This window comes from Triturus cristatus, chromosome 10 (assembly GCF_964204655.1).
Source record: "Triturus cristatus chromosome 10, aTriCri1.1, whole genome shotgun sequence".
Lineage (NCBI taxonomy): Eukaryota > Metazoa > Chordata > Amphibia > Caudata > Salamandridae > Triturus > Triturus cristatus.
Window position 1 is genome coordinate 1,189,391,855 of NC_140593.1, and position 18,916 is coordinate 1,189,410,770.

Consider the following 18,916-nt stretch of genomic DNA (forward strand, 5'->3'; position numbering starts at 1 on the left):
GACAAAAAGAGATTGCTGATGAAACCCAACGGGCAATCGTAGGTTTGGTGACAGATTGTCCTTTGCACGCACGCCCGTAGGCCACAAACAACTGGTCAGATTTGCGGAAGGATTGAATTCTGCTAATGTAGAATTTTAGACATCTCTTCAAGTCCAGAGAGTGTAAGCTTTGCTCCGCTGGGGTTTGTGGATGCGGGAAAAAAGTCTTTAAGAGCACCGGTTCATTAAGATGGAAATCGGATGGCACTTTAGGTATAAAAACCGGATTAGTGCGGAGGATGACACAGTCCGATCTGAATTGAAGGAACGGTGGCTTTATAGTAAAGGCGTGAATGTCACTGACTCTGCGGGAAGAGGTCAGAGCAAGGAGGAGGGCCACTTTCCAAGTTAGAAATTTGACATCCGCAGAGTGAATGGGTTCGAAGGGCGCCTTCATGAGTTGAGCCAGCACGATGTTCAGGCGCCACGTGGGTGGAGGACGCCGAATGGGCGGGAACATGCGGAAGAGACCCTTGAAAAACTGTTGTATGACTCTGGATGAATAGAGAGAAGATGATCCGTCTTGTCGGAAGCGAGATATTGCCGCTAGAAAAACCTTTAAGGTAGAGTGCGATAATCCAGACTGCGCTAGTTGTAGGAAGAACGGCAGAATGTGTTCTGGGGGAGCGTGCACAGGATGAATGTGGGCGGAAGCACACCAATGACAAAATCGCTTCCATTTGAGCTTATACGTTTTCACTGTGGATGGAGCCCTTGCTTTAGCTAACACCTCCCTGCAGGCTGGAGGAATGTTCAAATGAGCAAATTCAAGGTGCTCAGGTTCCAAGCCGACAAGCTGAGAGATCTGGGATTCGGATGGCATATCCGACCATCGTTCATTGTCAAGAGATCCGGCTTCAGGTGGAGAAGGATGGGCTCGCGTTGGGATAGGAGAAGCAACTCCGAAAACCATGCTTGCCGAGGCCAGCGTGGAGCTATTAGAAGAACATGGCACGGTTGTTGTCTCATCTTCCGCAGTACTCGCGGGATCAACGGAATCGGCGGAAAAGCGTACGCAAATATCCCGTACCAATTGATCGAAAGGGCATTTCCGCACGACCCTTGGTGGGGTAACCAGCTTGCGTAGGACTGGCATTTTGCATTCTGCGGGGTTGCGAAGAGGTCGATTGTCGGGTGACCCCAAAGGTTGAAGACAAATTCCAGCGTCGGTTGATGTAACTCCCACTCGTGGGTTGATGATGCTGACCGACTGAGTGCATCCGCCAGAGTATTGGAAATGCCGGGCAGATGAATTGCTTGTAACGTCATCTGATGGAGTATGGCCCAACTCCAAATCCTCTGCGCCAGACGGGAGAGCAGGGGAGATCTTGTCCCGCCCTGTTTGTTCAGGTAGTGCATGCACGTGGTGTTGTCCGTCTGAATGAGGACTGACCTCCCTTGGAATTGTAGGCGGAAGGATTTCAACGCCAAGAAAATGGCCATCAGTTCCAGTCTGTTGATGTGCCAGCCACGTTGAGCCGCTGTCCATAGGCCCTTGACGGATAGATCTTGAAAATGTGCGCCCCAACCCTCCATGGATGCGTCCGTGGTAAGGACGAGATCTGGAGTTGACGACAGAAAGGATGTTCCTGCTGCGATGTTGGCAGGACGAGTCCACCAATGCAGCGCTTGAGCCATGCGGGGCGACACCACGACCTGATCGTTGAAGGAGCCTGAAACCTGGCGCCACTGGTTGTCTAACTCCTCTTGGATGATGCGACTCTTTAGTCTGCAGAGAGGGATCAAAGCGATGCATGAGGACGCCATTCCCAGAAAGGATTTTAATATGCGGACTGAAACTGACTGCTTTGCTGCGATGGAGCTCGCAAGCTGTAGAATCCGTTCTTGACGCTCTGTTGAAGCGAAGGCCATGGCTGTGCTCGTATTGATACAAGCGCCGAGAAAAATCTTGCACGTAGTCGGTGCGAGTTGAGATTTCTGTACATTGACCGACAACCCCAGGGACTGGAACAGATCGAGACAGCGCTGGGTATCGAGGGCTGCCTGGTGGGAGGATTGAGCTTTGATGAGGCAATCGTCCAGGTAGGGGTATATCTGAATACCCTCTTGTCGTAAGTGAGCCACCACCGGGGCCAGGAATTTTGTAAAGACCCGCGGGGCTGAGCAGAGTCCGAAGGGTAGGACTTTGAATTGGTAGTCCCTGTGGCCCACTCGAAACCGCAGGTATTTCCTGTGACGTGGCAGAATGGGCACATGGAAATATGCGTCCTGCAGATCGATCGTTGTCATGTAGTCCTGTTGAGCAAAGAATTGGAGGATGTCCTTCAATGTGAGCATCCGAAAGGACTGAGTCTTGAGAAATTTGTTGAGCAATCTGAGATCGAGGATGGGACGCCATTCCCCTGATTTCTTTAGTATGAGGAAAAAACGGGAATAGAATCCCAACCCTCTCTGATATTTCGGAACCACTTCGATGGCACCCTTGTTCAACATTATTTGGATTTGTTTGAAAAGTTCCTTGAGATGGGCGGGTGGTGGCCCGGATGGAGGTGTGCGTGGAGGAACCTTCACAAACTCTAGGGCGTGGCCCCTTGAAATAATATCCAGGACCCAGCGGTCCGAAGTGATTAATGACCAGGTTGAAAAGAACTGGGAGATTTTTCCTCCAACAAGAACTTGAGGACAACTGGGAAAAGGAAGTTCTTTCCGTACAGAGTCACTGCTTCTTGGTTGAATTTCCTCTATAATTCGACTTTCCTCTGTATGTCTTGTTAGTTTGCTGTCTGTAGGACTGCTGCGGTTGTGAATAGTACCGCTGTTGCCCTTGATTGTACGAGCGGTATTGGGACGAGGAGCCACGAAAGGATGATGATGAGGAGGTGCCGCGGCCGCGCGCACCTCGAAAGGGCTGCTTCTTAAACTGTAGAGTGCCGAGGGAACGAGCCGTATCCGTATCCTTTTTAATGGTCTGCAAGGCATCTTCTACATGCTGGCCGAATAATGACTCCCCGTCATATGGCATGTCCAAAATCTTTGCCTGGACCTCTTGCCGAAAAGAGGTTGATCGAAGCCAGCCCTGTCTTCTTAGGACGGCTGCTCCCGCCAATTGGCGAAAACCGGTGGATGCGATGTCAACAGAGCAGTCAATGATCTCGGATGACGCCCTCTCTCCCTCTTGCAGGATCTTCTGAGCTTCCGCTCTTGAATCCTCCGGTATAAGCTTGACCAATGCAGCCATGTCCGACCACATCTGTCTATCATAACGGCCGAGGATAGCCAAGGAATTTGCAGCTCGTACCGTTGTTGACGCCATGGTTGAAAACTTCTTGCCTATGGCATCCAGGCGGCGGCCGTCGCGGTCCGGAGGCGCCGACATTGGAGATGATGGATTCTTGGAGCGGCGCTGTGCCGCTTGTGTGATCACTGAGTCCGGCTTAGGTTGAGACACCAAGCAGGCTGGGGAAGAATCCGGAGCTTTATATTTTTTCTCCAGGCGTGGGAGCACCGCCGGGATAGAATTAGGTGTCTTCATTAATTTTAAGCCTTCATTCCATATGAAGTCTATGATTGGCACCGCTCGTACTTGCTTCTGAGGCTGGGACTTGAAGTCATATAAGAAACAGTCCTCTTCCCTAACCACCATGGGAAGGTGAAAGCGTTGTGCTGCTCTCTCCATCAGCTGATGGAACCCTGTTATGTCGACAGGTGGCGAGTTGACTGGTGACCTTGGCGGTGATGCGGGCGAATTGATTTGGTAATCATCCCAGTCCGCCATAGATTCGTCCTCTGGGAGTTCGCCCTCTTCCGTATCCGGATTGTCCATATTATCATCTTCCGCATTGGATGGCAGTGCAGGTGTTGTGGGCATGGGTATTGTTGGCATGATAGGATGAGGTGGAACCTCGGATGGCGCTTCACGTGGAATATTTTGAGGGGACGCTGGAAAACGACGATTATAGTCCTCCAACATATATTGAAGGTTGGAAACAAGCTGCACAGGAAGCTGCATCATAGGAACCGGAGCAGAGGGATTTTGTTCTTCTTCCTGTTCATAATATTCATCCTCCTCAGACTCTTGGCACTTTATATGGAGCTCCGAAGGACTATGAGCATCCCGAAAAAGAGACTGATCGCCCTCATCCGAATCTTCCTCATCCCCTGAGGGAAATAGTTGACGAGGTGGCCGTGGTCCAGGTGGTAACATAACTGGGTCTATCATGGCCTTACGACGTACCATCAAGGAGCTGTCCACAGACCCCGTTGCTGGGGTTGACATTGGCACCAATGGCATCGTCACAAAATTTGACTCTACCGTCGTCGAGGCGTCCGTCGACGAAGCAATCGTCGACGGAACTACCGTCGACGGGACTGCCGTCGACGGGGTGACTTTCGTCGTCGACGAGGCTGTCGTCGACGAGGCTGTCGTCGACGGGGCTGTCGTCGACGGGGCTGACGTCGACGGGGCTGTCGTCGACGGGGCTGTCGTCGACGGGGCTGTCGTCGACGAGGAAGATTTCCTTTTCTTCTTCTTATCCGTCGTCGACGGAGTTGTAGACGTCGACGGAAGCGCCAGCTTCCCAGTCGTCGACGAAGAAGTGAGTGGTATCGTCGACGAGACGGTTCTCAGAGACACACATACCACCGTCGACGGAGAAGACGTCGACGAAGTCATTGTCGTCGACGAAGGACATCTGCTCGATACCGTCGTCACCGTCGTCGACGAGGCTGATGAAGTTGCTGATCTCGTCGACGGAGGGGCCGTCGACGGGCCCGTCGACGGTTTTGAAAGTTTCTGACTGGAAACATGTGTTGACGGAGTCACAGACGCCTGAGAGCTACGTCTCGGGGGCGCAGACGTGGTGACAGAGACTTTGCCTGTAGACACTTCCTCAAGGTGAAGTCTCTTCTTTTTCAGAAAAGGAGATGGCAAGTCCTGGACACTTCCACGCTTTGAGGAGACTCCTGTTTTGACAGAGGCTACACTTTCCACCTCAGAAAGGGGGTTGTCTGTGTCCTTTAGTTTTTGAAGCCATATCAAAAGGCGACCTTCTCTATCTTTCAAAGTTTTTTGAGAGAAAGTTCTGCAGATCTTACAGTTGGCCACCTTATGATCAGGATACAGACAATAAATACATTTCTCATGAGGATCCTCAGAGAAAAGTCTTGACTTTCCGCAAGATGAACAAGGACGGAAAAGAGATTTCTTACTTGCTGACATGATGAGAGATAAAAACCTCAAACCAGATGAAGAAACTGAGCAGAGCTCAGGGAGACTCCCTTCACACGACGTGCGGTAGAAAATCTGAGGGCCTGAGCCTCTGAGGAGAAGGTTCTAGAGGGTGCTAGCGCCTGATTGGCTGGAGTTTGGACTATAAAATGACAGTGATATGTTAGCAAAGTGAATTTTTTCTCAATGCTTTCCTATGTCTCAATGCTATCCTATGGTATTTTAACTTGATATGTTATTTGAACTATATATATATAAGTTTATTTGGGTATGTATATACTCTTATGTGGTTATGTATGTGTATATGTATATATACATGATACTTATTGCTTTTTATATATACCGTGGGACTCCCACTTCGACGACGGGGAATATTCAAGCATGTGAATCTATGAAAGACACCCCAAATACTGGAGAAACACTGACTAAGCAGAGCTCAGGAAGATTCCCTAACACGACGTGCAGTAAGAAATCTGAGGTATGGTGGACCTGCAGGAGACGGATACTCTGGGGATGTGATGTGATTGGCTGAAGTTTGAATGTTCTTTAATAAAGTTGACTGGAGTTTCAAGGGAGATTAAACTTTAATACTGCTATTTTACTGTTACCGTGGGACTCCCACCATGACAACGGGGAAGATTCAAGCATGTGAATCTATAAAAGATACAATACTGGCGAAAAATAGGTGTTTGAAGTAGACGTTTTAAGTGGTTCCCTACCATTGACCCATAATTCCATATTTATTGTCTAATAAGCTGGCATACTCACAAAATCATCGTCCCATCTTCAACTACAACTGGCACACCATCGGGAGGAGCGGACACCTTTAGCATCTTAATTTTCGGTTCCTGATTATTCCCCTCACTCCGCTTTCTCTTCCTAGTCTACAGTAAGAAAAATTACATGAATCAAAGAGGTGCAGCACAGTCTCTGTTCCAAATGTTGCGGCTATAATTTTAGATGGCAAACTCTGTAACTGATAAATTCTGAGCTTTAAAATGGCACAATTTCAGGATCAAGGGTAATTGGACCATGCATACAAGGAAAATGTTACTTTATAAGCATCTGTTCTGAGAATGTAGTGCTGTACACATTCACATGCTCGGCCTACTTTTGCCATCTAGTGTTGTGCTACAATCTTTTCAAGTTGTTTCTGTTTGAACAGAAAGTCTTGCAAGTCATGGGATGCACTGTCACTCCACCCAAAGTAGGCAATGCGCATGGGCAGACTCCATGTTAGATTGTTTTCCGCACAGCGGGTGTGAGTAAATATGGAGTGGTAAGAAAACACAGTACTGTGCACATGTATGGTAAGGAAGGAAGTTAATTAATAAGAAAGATATCTGCAAGAAGAGCCACACTTCAGTGGAGAAGGATAGGTGGTGCATGTGAATCTGCAGCACTATACGCGATGAACAGATGCTTACATGGTAACATTTTCTGTTCATAGCATTGTTGCTGTTGACACATATGCTATGCATAGATTGCAAAGCAAAACTCCTCCACAGCGGTGGCTAGTATGTGGATGATCCAGAATGCTGAAACAAAGTCCTTAAGACTGTTTGGCCAACTATGGCCTGTTGGCATGCTAAAATATATACATAGTAGTGCTTAGTGAAAGTGTGTGAGATTAACCAAGAGGCAGCTTGACATTTTAGTTAGCGGCTGTATTGCTTAGCAAGGCCATGGTTGCTGCTTTCTCAGGCCTTGAAAAATCATAACAATTTTACTAGACCCGCAGGTCTAGTGTCTTGAATAATATAGTCAACCTAACTGTACCGTACTTGAACTGTAATCTGGTCTCAAATTGTGTGATCCTAGCAAATATTTTATTTTACAGAGCCACCTTTTTCTTCATTATCACATATGAGAGCATCTTCAAATATGCAAGTTCAGCATTTCCACTGTACAAAAAACTTGTGTGATTTAATAGACTATACTTTTGCTACACATATAATAATAAGAATCTAGCCCACAAATAGGGCACACTGACGTGCCTCTTAACCCCTTCAGCGCGGCGCGGATTTCCGCGCCACGCTGAAGTTTCCGTGCGCGGGCGGGGCCATGAAGGAACGGTTCCGTCATAAGCACAGCCCAACCGACGTGCATGACGGAACCGTTCCGTCAAGCGCGTCGAAGGGGTTAATTCACTAACCGCATTGTCATCAGAGTGAGGGGCAAGAATGTTTCTCAGTTCGGGTTTAAAAACTCACTTTTAAAAAATGTATTACTAAAGCACAAGTTACTACTTGTGTATCGATATATCTGTAAGAGACATTAGTTAGTGATAGATTCCTTACCTTAGAATATCCCCAGGCGTCAGACTGGATCCGGAAAGTTTTGCTAGCAGTGCCCCTGCGCGTCAGTAGGTGGCGTCCTGACGCTCCGCGTCCGTCGCTTGAGTCGTAAGCGCCGAGATGACGTCACAGAGACTACTTAGGCGCCACCCATGCGCGCTGCCGTCAGTTCTATCCACGACATTCCGCGCCAGGAACGCAGAGCCATGCAAGAAACTGATCACTGGTGCCATGAAACTAGGGCTCTGAAAGGGATGACCTTAACCCTAGAAATCAGTGCGCAGAACGGGGAGGATGGGTGGGGCGGGAAGGAATCTATCACTAACTAATGTCTCTTACAGATATATCGTCACACAAGTAGTAACTTATGCATCTGAAAGAGACACGTTAGTGATAGATTCCTTACCTTAGAATAGATACTCCAGCAATACCAACCCAGTGGTGGGTCTGCGAACAGATTACACCAGAAAGTCACGGAGAATAGAATGGCCAAAGAAGCCGTCTCTCCGGACCGGACTGTCAAGGCAGTAATGCTTGGTAAACGTGTGCAGCAAGGCCCACGTGGCTGCTTGACAAATGTCCTGCAAGGGAACGCTGCGTTCCAAGACAGTAGTGGCTGTAGTTGCCCTGGTAGAATGGGCATACAGCCCTACAGGGGACTTCTTATTAGCCAAGGAGTGCTTTGATGCACAGAACGACCCACCGAGAGATGGTCCGTTTGTGCACAGCCCGACCTTTTTTTGTCATCCACGTAGCCAACAAAGAGCTGGTCATCCACCCGGAACTGTTGCGTGCGCTTCAGGTAGAATGAGAGTGCACGTTTTGGGTCCAGAAGGTGGAGCCTCTCTTCCTCTTTAGAAGGATGCGGAAAGAAGGTAGGCAAAGTGATGGTCTGCCCGCTGTCGAAGGGCGTGACAACCTTTGGCAAGAAAGGACGGGGCCGTAAAACCACGTTGTCCGGATGAACAGAAAGGAAAGGCGGTTTAGAAGAAAAAGCCTGGAGCTCACTCACTCTTCTGGCAGAGGTGATAGCTACCAGGAAAGCCGTCTTGAGAGTGAGAAGACGCAAAGGACAGGTATGAAGGGGCTCGAAGGGAGCGCACATCAGATATGTCAAGACAAGGTTTAAGTCCCATTGAGGCATTATAAACGGCACGGGAGGAAACGTGTGCGTAATGCCTTTCAGGAAACAGTTAACAACAAGAGAAGGCTGATCAGGAAGCGGCAAAAATGCGGAGATAGCCGAGATATAACCTTTGATAGTGCCCAGAGCAGAGCTCTGCTGGGCCAAAGAGAGAAGGAACAGAAGGACTTCGGAAAGAGGGGCAGAAAGGGGATCCACAGTCTTAGCTGTGCACCATGCCACAAACTTGTTCCATCTGCAGGCGTATACCGTTTTAGTGGAGGGACGCCTGGCTGCCACAATGACATCACAGACTTCGGGAGGAAGATCAAAAGCGGTCAACTGTCGCCGCTCAATCTCCAATCATGGAGGTTGAGGCTGGACAGGTTCGGGGGGAGGACCGTCCCCTGCTGCTGCAACAGAAGATCCTCCCGAAGAGGCAGTTGGAGCGGGGGAACAATCACCATGCTGAGTAGTTCGGGATACCAGTATCTTCGTGCCCAATCCGGGGTCACAAGGATGACTTGGGCCCGGTCGCACCGAATCTTCTTCAGCACTCTGGGCAGAAATGGTTTAGGCAAAAAAGCATACAACATACCGCAACTCCACTCGTGACGAACAGAGTCGCCGAGCGAGTGCCGCCTTGGAAATTCCAACACACAGAACTAATGACATTGCGCGTTCTCTTCGGTGGCGAATAAATCTAACCAAGGCTCTCCCCACTGCTGAAAGGGACCTTGCGCCACATCCGAGTTCAGACGCCATTCGTGATCCATCAAGCACCGGCGGCTGAGTTCGTCCGCCCTGGCGTTCAGAGAACCTGCCATGTTTTGAACCACCAAGGTAATGCCTTGATGTTCCAGCCATGTTCAGAGGCGCAGAGCCTCCCGACATAGGGTCCAGGACCCCACCCCGCCCTGTGTGTTGCAATACCACATGGCAGTGGTGTTGTCCGTGAAAACCTACATCACACTTCCCCCGGACAGAGGGAAGGAATGCTTTCAGTGCAAGCCAGACTGCCCGAAGCTCCAAAAGGTTGATATGGAGCCGGGACTCCGCCAGAGACCAGAGTCCTCTGATCTCCGCCTCTCCCAAGTGGCCTCCCCATTACAGGAGGGACGCATCCGTCACCACCGTGTGCTCAGGTTGGGGAAGGGAGAGGAATCGGTCACTGACCCAATCGCGATTCGTGAGCCACCACTGCAATTGTCATGCAGTGCCCTCCGAGATCTGGACATGATCGGTCAGGTTGCCCTGATGCTGCGCCCACTGGAACTTCAGGTCCCATTGCAGAGCCCGCATATGCCATCTGGCATGTTGCACTAGCAGGATGCAGGAGGTCCTGAACCCAGGAGCCGGAGTGTCATCCTGACTGAAACCCAGGACAGAGGCTGAAAGATCGGAATCATAACCTGAATATCCTGGACTCGCTGCTCGGGAGGAAAAACCCGAAACAGCGTTGAATCCAGAACCGCTCCGATGAAGGGGAGCTTCTGAGAGGGACTCCGGTGCGACTTCGGCACGTTGATGGAGAACCCCAGCAAATGCAGGAGATCAGCCTTAGCCTGAAGGTGGTTGACGACTGCCTGGTCGAGCCCGCCTTCAACAACCAGTCGTCGAGGTAAGGGAAGACTGACAGCCCCGACCTGCACAGATGAGCTACGACCACCGCCATCCCCATCGTGAACACGCGAGGGATGCTGGTAAGGCCGAAGGGGAGCACGGCAAACTGAAAATGCTCCTGGCCTACCGTGAACCGCAGGTAACGCCGGTGGGCCAGCAGGACGGGGATGTGAAAACATGTGTCCTGCAAGTCCAACGCTACCATCCAGTCTCCAGGGTCGAGGGCAGCCAGGACCTAAGCCAGAGTCAGCATTTTGAACTTCTCCTTCCGGAGGTCCAAGATGGGGCGCAGGCCCCCTTTGTCCTTCTTGGGGACCAGAAAGTAGTGGGATTAACAACCACTCCCTACTTCCAGCCCAGGAACGCACTCGATGCCCCCCTTGGCCAAGAGGGACGTAACTTCCTGCTGGAAAAGTACTAAGTGATCCCCCGACATGCGGTGGCACCGAGGTGGCATGGCTGGAGAGAAGGACTGAAAGGGAAGAAAGTAACCTCTGCGGATGATCTGCAACACCCACTTGTCCGATGTGATATCACGCCAGTGGGGGAAGTGGTGGTGGATCCTGCCACCCACCGGCGTGGGGTGCTCCATAAAGCTCGGATTAGGAAGGTTTGGACGTAGAAGCAGCAGGGGCGGAGGTGGACTGACCCCCACGCTGATTCCCAGACCCGCCCCTGCGGAAGACGCGGCCGCGCTGAGGCTGGTTCTGCACAGGCTTGCTGAAGGAACGTGCCTGAGCGCCTCTGCCGTGGCCACAAAAGGAACGAAACCCAGGAGTGGCCGGGCTTTTTGCGGAAAGACCCAAAGACTTGGCCGTGGCCCGCAAGTCCTTAAAACGCTCCAGTGCACTGTCTGCCTTATCGCCAAATAGGCGAGTGCCATCAAAGGGCATGCCCATGAGCGAGCTCTGGACATCAGGCGAGAACCCGGTGGATCTCAGCCAGGCGTGGCGACGAAGCACCACAGGCGTAGAAATCGCCCTGCCCAGTGAGTCAGCGGTGTCCAAACCACACCGAATGGCGAACTTAGCCGCATCCTTACCCTCAGCAACTGCTTGGGACAGCACAGCGTGGACCTCCTCAGGACACTGAGGCAACACCTGAGCAACCGTATCCCACACTGCGTGGGAATAGCGGCCCAATAAGCAGGTGGTGTTCACCGACCGCAGCCCCAGGCTGGCCAAAGAGAACAACCACTTTCCGAACAGCTTCTTAGAGTCCTTATCCGGCAGAGCCGTGGGAAAGGCACTCTACGACGTCGAGGTTTGGATGACCAGGCTCTCAGGCCAGAAACGCGGGGTCATCAGGCGCCTGGCGACATTCTTATCCACAGGGGCCCCTGTGGCCGGCCTCGACCAAGCGCCCAACAAGACATCAGTGAGGGCGTCGTTAAAGGGAAGCAGGGGCTCCGATGAAGTGGACGCCGCCTGGAGCACCTCAGTGAGGAGATTAGTCTTGAGGGCCACCGTAGGAAGATCGAGGTTGAGGACCTCAGATGCCCGACGGAGCACCATCGTGTAGGAGGCGCCCTCCTCCATGGTAGGCAGGGGAGAGGCAATTCCCAGGTCAGAAGAGACATCAAGGTCGCCGGCGTCCTCCAAGTCGTCCACCCAGTCCTGCTCGGAGTCACACTTACAGGCAAGAGGGTCCTTGGACCCCTTCCAGTCATCCTCTACCTCTGTTGCATGAGGAACAGACCGCGGCGGCAGAGCTGGAGCAAGAGAAGGAACATATGGCGTCGGAAACTGTGCCGTGAACGGCGCCGGCCGGGGCAGAGCAGGCACCGCGTCCCAATGCGAATCCCAAGTAGCACCCGCTGCGGCGGCGGAGCCGAAGGTGGCGCTGGGCCCGACAGCTCTGGACCTCGTGGCGCCGGGGCCGGAGCCAAAGGCGCAGGATCCTGTGGTGCCGAAGCTGGATCTGTCAACGGCCCAACAGGATCTGGACACGGGACCGCGGGCCCGAAGGCACGCCGGCGGGAGCCCGAGGGCTAAAAAGGCAGTCCATGCTGGCAAGAAATTCTTGCACCTGTTCGGGAGTCGCCGATGGACCCGGGTAAGGTGGGTAGGCCGCAGGACTCCCAGGCTCCAACAGAGCGGCATGGGCAGAACCCCTGTCCCCCTCGTCCGCATCTGAGGACCGACGGGGGGATGTCGGAGAGCAAACACGCTTCTTTGACTTTTTTATGTCGTCGCTTCCCCGAATCCGAGGGTGAAGACTTGGAGCCCGAGGAGCGACAACTGCGGCCCCGCGAGCGTTCCCGGGAAAAGTCCCTGGAACGGCGTTGGGACGAGTGCAAGACCTCCAGCAGCTTTCGCGCCGCTCCCTCAAGGCCTTCGGGCCATGGCCCGACAGTCCCGGCTGGACCGGGAGTCGTGGTAGGTCTCCAGGCAGTAGAGGCAAACATCGTGGGGGTCCGCCACCGACATATTGCGACGGCAGGCCCCACAAGACTTAAATCCAGGCATTATTCATAACTGTCTCGGACCATTTGTGCAAAGAAATCGCGAGCCACCACAGACAGCAAGAAGAGAAGGAAGGAGCAGTGGGAGATAGAAGAAATTAAATCTGAACGTCCTAAAACAAGGAAGTTAACCGCGAAGTGATGGCGGGGGAAAAACGCTACCGCCGGCCACAGCTTGCAGTGCATGTGCGCGAATGGTGCGCGCTCAGCAGTAATCACGCCATATGGCGCCTCTGCTCAAGCGCGCGCCCACACACATGCACTGCAAGCAGTGGCCGGGGAGACAAAAGTCTCTAAAGTGTGGTCAAAAAGTGACTAGGTAAGTGCTCTAACCGGATCTGCGCTTGCTGGCGCGGAAAAAGAAAGAACTGACGTCAGCGCGCATGGGTGGCGCCTAAGTAGTCTCTGTGACGTCATCTCGGTGCTTACGACGCCAGAGGAGCCGCAGGACGTCACCTACTGACGCGCAGGGGTACTGCTAGCAAAACTTTCCAGATCCAGTCTGACGTCTGGCGATAGTCTAAGGTAAGGAACCTATCACTAACGTGTCTCTTTCAGATGCATGATTTGATAGCAAAGTGGCATTAACAAACAGCCATATTTTCAATTGAAGTGGTCACAAACTTTCCCATTAACATGCAGTTTTCCCTGATAACACTATACAGCGTATACCCATTCTGAGGAAATTGGGTTTCAGCAAAAACTTTAATCATTTGCACATCACCAAGTGTTGCAATTTGTTTTCATCCTATTAAAAACCTTTTTTATCACATAGAAGTACAATAAAGTGTTTTCATAACTAAAGTATATTTTGAAGTGTTTATTCAGTTCATTTAAAAGCTATTTAAATTGTGTTAGAAAGAAAACTGACATCCTACAGCCTTTTCTTTCACACTCTGTACAGCACGATTGTCAGACAGTTCACTTTACAAAGTCGTCTCACTTTGCAGCTTATTTTATCCTGGAGGTTGTGCTTACTTTTCTTTCTCTGGCGGCAAATTATAAGACATATGCTAAAATTTGACATCTGTCTCTCAAAGTAGAGCAAATGTGACAAGATAAAAACAAGATTTAAAGGCATCTTTATTGCTCATTCATTTTCTAAAATAACAGAACACCTTTTCTTTATCAGCTCGCCAGAATAGGTCAGTAGGCCCTAAAAAGAACTCGTCCTGATAAAATCTGACTCGCCATAGCAAGTGGGCGAGTAGATTTCTTTTGTGCAGAGTGAGCCCTAGGGGGTAACAGGAAGGGCTCTTTTGGCTTTATGATAGCAGGTTTGAATGCTCTTGGCCATCCACCTGCAATACCGGCTTTACATATTATATACTGGTTTTTGAGGGGTTTAGCAAAGGCTAAGAACAACTGGTCTACTTTGCGGGAAGTCTTGGTACTACTGATGCAATACATAAGAGCGTTTTTGATATTAAGTGTGTGGAGGGCTCTTTGTGTTATGGTTATGGTTGAGGGAACCAGACTGGGAGGTATAGAGTTCGAAAGAAGTGGAAATGGCAGACTACTTTGGTGAAGGACCTTTTGGCTTGTTCTGAGAACGACCCTGTCCTTATGGACCTGAATGAAAGATTCTTGTAGTGTGAGGGCCTGCAACTCACTGATGCATTAGATTGTGAATGCATTTATATAGCGCTTACTACCCCTGAAGAGGCGTCAAATCACTTTTTTGGCTAGTAGCAGGCTACTCAAGAACCCATAAAGGATTAGTGGTGAATAAATCTAGTGAAATATGAAAGTAATTTGAATGGTGGATTTGTTAGTCAGTTATTTGGATTGAGGACAGTGGATGGATAGAAGAGGGAAAAGGTTTGCATTTATATAGTGCTTGCTAACCCTGAGGAGGAGTTGAAGCACTTTTCGGTGAATAGTACACTACTCCGGAACCCAAACAGGATTAGTGAGAGTAAAGTTAGTATAAGGAAATATGCAATTAATTTAAGTGGTGTACATGATAGTCTTACTTTGATTGAAAAGGAATAGTGGAGGAATAAAAGAGGGAAGGGTCTAGACCTTTCTTTTTTTTGGGGGGGGGAGTTTATTGCTGTAGGAGGGGGTTTGAGATGAGTAAAGGAGAGGTAGAGGGGAGTTAGTATAAGGGTATATGAAATTAATGTCAGTGGTGGACATGTTAGTCTGTTATTTGGATTGAAAAGGAATAGTGGAGGGACAGAAGAGGGAAGGAGTTATAGCAGAGGGAAGGACCTAGAATTATTTTTGGGGGTTCATAGCAGTAGGAGGGGAATTGGGATCAGTAAAGTGGAGGGGGAAGGGTTTAGAAAGGCCTGTTTGGGAGATATGAATAGTAAAATAGGTATTAGGTGTAAGCAGGCGTAGAGGAAGGAGGTGTCCAGAAAAGGTTATCTTGGAGATCACAGTAGTGGTATGGGGTTTGGGATGAAAGCGAGTGGAGGTAGAGGATATATTGATAGAGGTATAGGGTGAGAAATAGGGTAGTGCATTGGAAAGAGTGGTAGAATGAGGTTTGAGATAAGTCAGAGTTTGAGGTAGAGAATGTATTGAGAGTGGTAGAGGGTGAGAAATAGGGTAGTGCATTGGCTATGCTGAATTAGAAGAAAAGTAATAAATATATAGATACACTAGTACATGGAAGGTATATATATGCATAAGGAAGATTAATATATATAGATTAAAGATGCATTTAATAAACTCCGGCTTTCAAGTGTTGTACTTTAAATGAATTTATTTGTTTTTATTTTTTGTAATTCAATAGTGAAGCAATTGTAGATAAATAGTTATGATCAAGCATTTACTTATTTATGCAGTCACTTATATACATGTTAAAAACAAATAATATAACTAAAAGTAATATGTACATTTGTTAAACAGAGCTAAATAATACCCATTTTTAAAAAATAATTACACATTTATACAAAGCAATACACATATGTAGGTACATATCTGTAGTCCAAATAAATACTTATATACAGAGTGTTATGCTCTAAATTTATGTTTGAGTACAGTGGTTGTGTTGGGAAGAGCTAATTCTTGAATAGTTTTCTAAAGATAAAGTGTTTCAGTGGATCATATATTGCGGGGTAAAGAGTTCATTGGTTTGGCTGTTTGAACAGAGAAGAATGAGCCACCCATGGTTTTTTTCTTGTAGGTTGGGATTTTGAGGCAAGGTGCCTCTGTAGAGCAGAGGCTCCTTTGCTGAATGTAGTTGGTGATTTTATTCCTGATGAAGAGTGGGCGTGTTCCATGTATTGCGTTGTGGGTGATACAAAGCAGCTTGAATGTGGCTCTTCTGGCAACAGGTAACCAACGCAAGGCAGGGGAGATGAGGGTTTGTAGCTTTATATACAAAGTTCTGAATCCACTGTAGCCTTTTCATATTCATTAAAGCTGATCTGTGGTAGAGGCTATTGGCGTAATCGCGTTTGGACAGAACAAGAGAGATGGTAGCCTGGACCTTATGTGGAAATCCCAGATGGGGGAAGATTTGTTGCAGAGTGTTTATAGTAACAAAGCTTGATCTTGCTAGTTTGTCCACTTGGGCATTCATTGATAGCTTGTATTTCATGGTCATTCTGAGGTTTCTTACTTCCTTCGATACTTTAGGCGAAGTTCACACATCATGAGGCCAGGCAGCGGGTGGTTCATGACTTTTTCAATCACCATGCGTGGGTATTTCCGTTTGGAAGCATCCAGCTTGAGATGACTCCATGTCATCCACTGATCCATGGCTCTGAGACGAATGAAAATTGGCAAGTTTCCAATGTCTTTGGGGCATTCCAGTTGAAGAGGAGTATTTGCGTGTTAACTGCATAGTACGTGAGGTGAAATTGATTGATCACTGCCGGTAATTACTTCATGTAGATGTTGAATAGCATGGGTGAAAGTACAGAGCCTTGAGGGACCCCTCCTTTTGTGAAGTACAGTTTGGAGGAGAAAAGGGGGGGGGGGGTAGTATGGATGACATTATTTATGTTGTGAAGGTAGGATGTGATCCAGTCTAGAGCAGTCCTCTCTATGCCAGCTTCGTAGAGTCTTTGTATCAGAGTGTCATGGTCAACTGGGTCAAATGTAGCCAGGAGTCCAAGGGAAGTAGCACAGTCAACTGTGTTCTTAAGGTCATTCCAGATGGCAACAAGGGCAGATTCTGGGCCTCTTCCTGGACAGAATCCCATTTGGAAGGCTAAAATTATGGAATTATCTTCAATGAATTGTGACATCTGGGTGAATGCTGCTCTTTCTATCTTTTTGCCCAGGAAAGGTCTATTTGAATTTGGCCTGTAGTTGTCGGGGGTTCAGCGGGTCCAGGTTTGTTTTCTTCAGTAATGGGAGTATGTATGACTGAGTTCTTCTGGATATATTCCTGTAGTTAAGGAACTGTTGAGGATTCTTCTTCTTACTGGTGTGGCAGCAGAGGTTGGTAGAAGAATGGTCTTGAAGGTTTGTGGTGGACACAGGTCAGAAGGAATGCCGGCAGGCTTGCTTTCTTTGACCAGGTCCATAAATTCATTGTGTGAAATTTGTTGGAAGGAATGGAGAGGCTGGGTTAGAATATTCTTGGATTGTTGTTTTGGAAAAGGGTTGGTGCTGGTGCTTTGTCTGTTTTAAACTCCATGTCTGCTTTGGCCGTGTAATGATTTCGCAGTATGTCAGTGAAATCTTGAGTAATGGGATGAGCTCTTTCTAGGAAATGTGGTTTATGAAATTCAGAGAAAATTCAATAGAACTTTTGATTTGCACGTTTAGCATTCTGAATTCTGTCTGAATAGTACCTTTTCTTAGCTTTTGATAGCTGACTTGTATAATCTGATAAGATTCTGTAGGCAAAGTTGGTCTTCATTGCTGTTTGTTTTGAGCCAGGTACGTCGCAGCTTTCTAATTTGTTTTATCTCTTTTATCTCCATTTCTCCAAGGTGCCCATTTTCTTCTGTTCTGTTGTGTAGTTTTTAGTGGTATCAGGATATCAAAAGCTTCTTGTAGCAACTCATCGTTTTTCAACAGAATTTGTGTCTAGATCTGTACTGGATGTTAGTTGTGTTTCGAAGTGTTCCAAATTGAGTTTGTTCCACGGTCGATAGGTGGATGCTCGTAAAGTGGTTTTACTTGTGTTGCTTTGTGTTATTTTATGTTGGAAGGCAAGCAAATGGTGGTCTGACCATGTCAGTAGTCATTATTTGAAGGGTAACTAGTTTTGTGTTTGCAGAAATGACATCTAAGATGTGTCTCGAGATGTATGTGGGTTTGTGGATGGTCTGACGCAGGTTCAGTGCTTCTAGGCCAGTGAGGATTGTTTGAATGGTGCATATTGGGTTTTCAAACCAAATGTTGAGGTCACCCAGAATGCATAAGTTGGAGTGTAGTGTTATCAGGTTTGAAACAGTGTATAGAAGTGTGTCTGGGAATGTTGCATTGCTAAGTGGAGGTCTGAAAAGGGGCAGGAAGTTACAGGAGGAAGATAGTGTAGGATTGCATCTGGTGAAAAGGGTCTGGCAACCTTGTATTGAGACATTGTCTGCTTTAGTGTTATGTAATGTTTGCCTGAATACAACAGCTAGGCCCCCTCCTCTTTTGCCTAAACGATTTTGCGTGATAGTCTTATAGTCTAGAGGAATGGCTTCATGGAGAACTGGAAAAAGAACAATTGATGTAAATAATGCAGAAGCAAATAAGTTACTTACCTGTAAACTGTGGTTCTCCAGTATTGGCATCTTTCATAGATTCACATGCTTGAATCATTCCCTGTCGTCGAAGTGGGAGTCCCACAGTACATTAGATAGCAATACGTAATCACTCTAACATTAAAGTTAATAGAGAAAAAACCATTCACATTAATAACTCGTCCTAGTCATTAAATATGGTCCAAACTCCAGCCAATCCGGCGACAGCACCCTCTAGAGCCCTCTCCACAGAGGCTCCAGGCTCTCAGATTTTTTAGCACAAGTGTAGTATACACGTACAATAAAACAGGGGAGCCTCTATGGGGAGGTAGGTGGGTCGCATGTGAATCTATGAAAGATAACAATACTGGAGAACCACAGTTTACAGGTAAGTAAATTATTTTCTTCTCCAGTATTGGATATCATTCATAGATTCACATGCTTGAATCAGAGTAGATAGCAGTTATCACAAATGTAGGAATCTGTCATACAGAAAGAATTATTGTAAACAGGGTACAAAAGAGACACTGTATGTTA

The 18,916-nt window shown here is 48.3% G+C and overlaps 1 protein-coding gene across 8 annotated transcripts in view; it reads right to left on the minus strand.

The window, feature by feature from the left end:
• LOC146797000 (uncharacterized) overlaps positions 1-18,916 on the minus strand; it is a 1,179,218-nt gene that overhangs the window by 948,044 nt on the left and 212,258 nt on the right. For all 8 annotated transcript variants that reach the window (XM_085629591.1, XM_085629587.1, XM_085629592.1 and 5 more), the window contains exon 4: positions 5,996-6,111. In XM_085629591.1, coding sequence (XP_085485717.1) covers positions 5,996-6,111 — 116 coding nt within the window. The remainder of the gene's footprint in view (positions 1-5,995; positions 6,112-18,916) is intronic.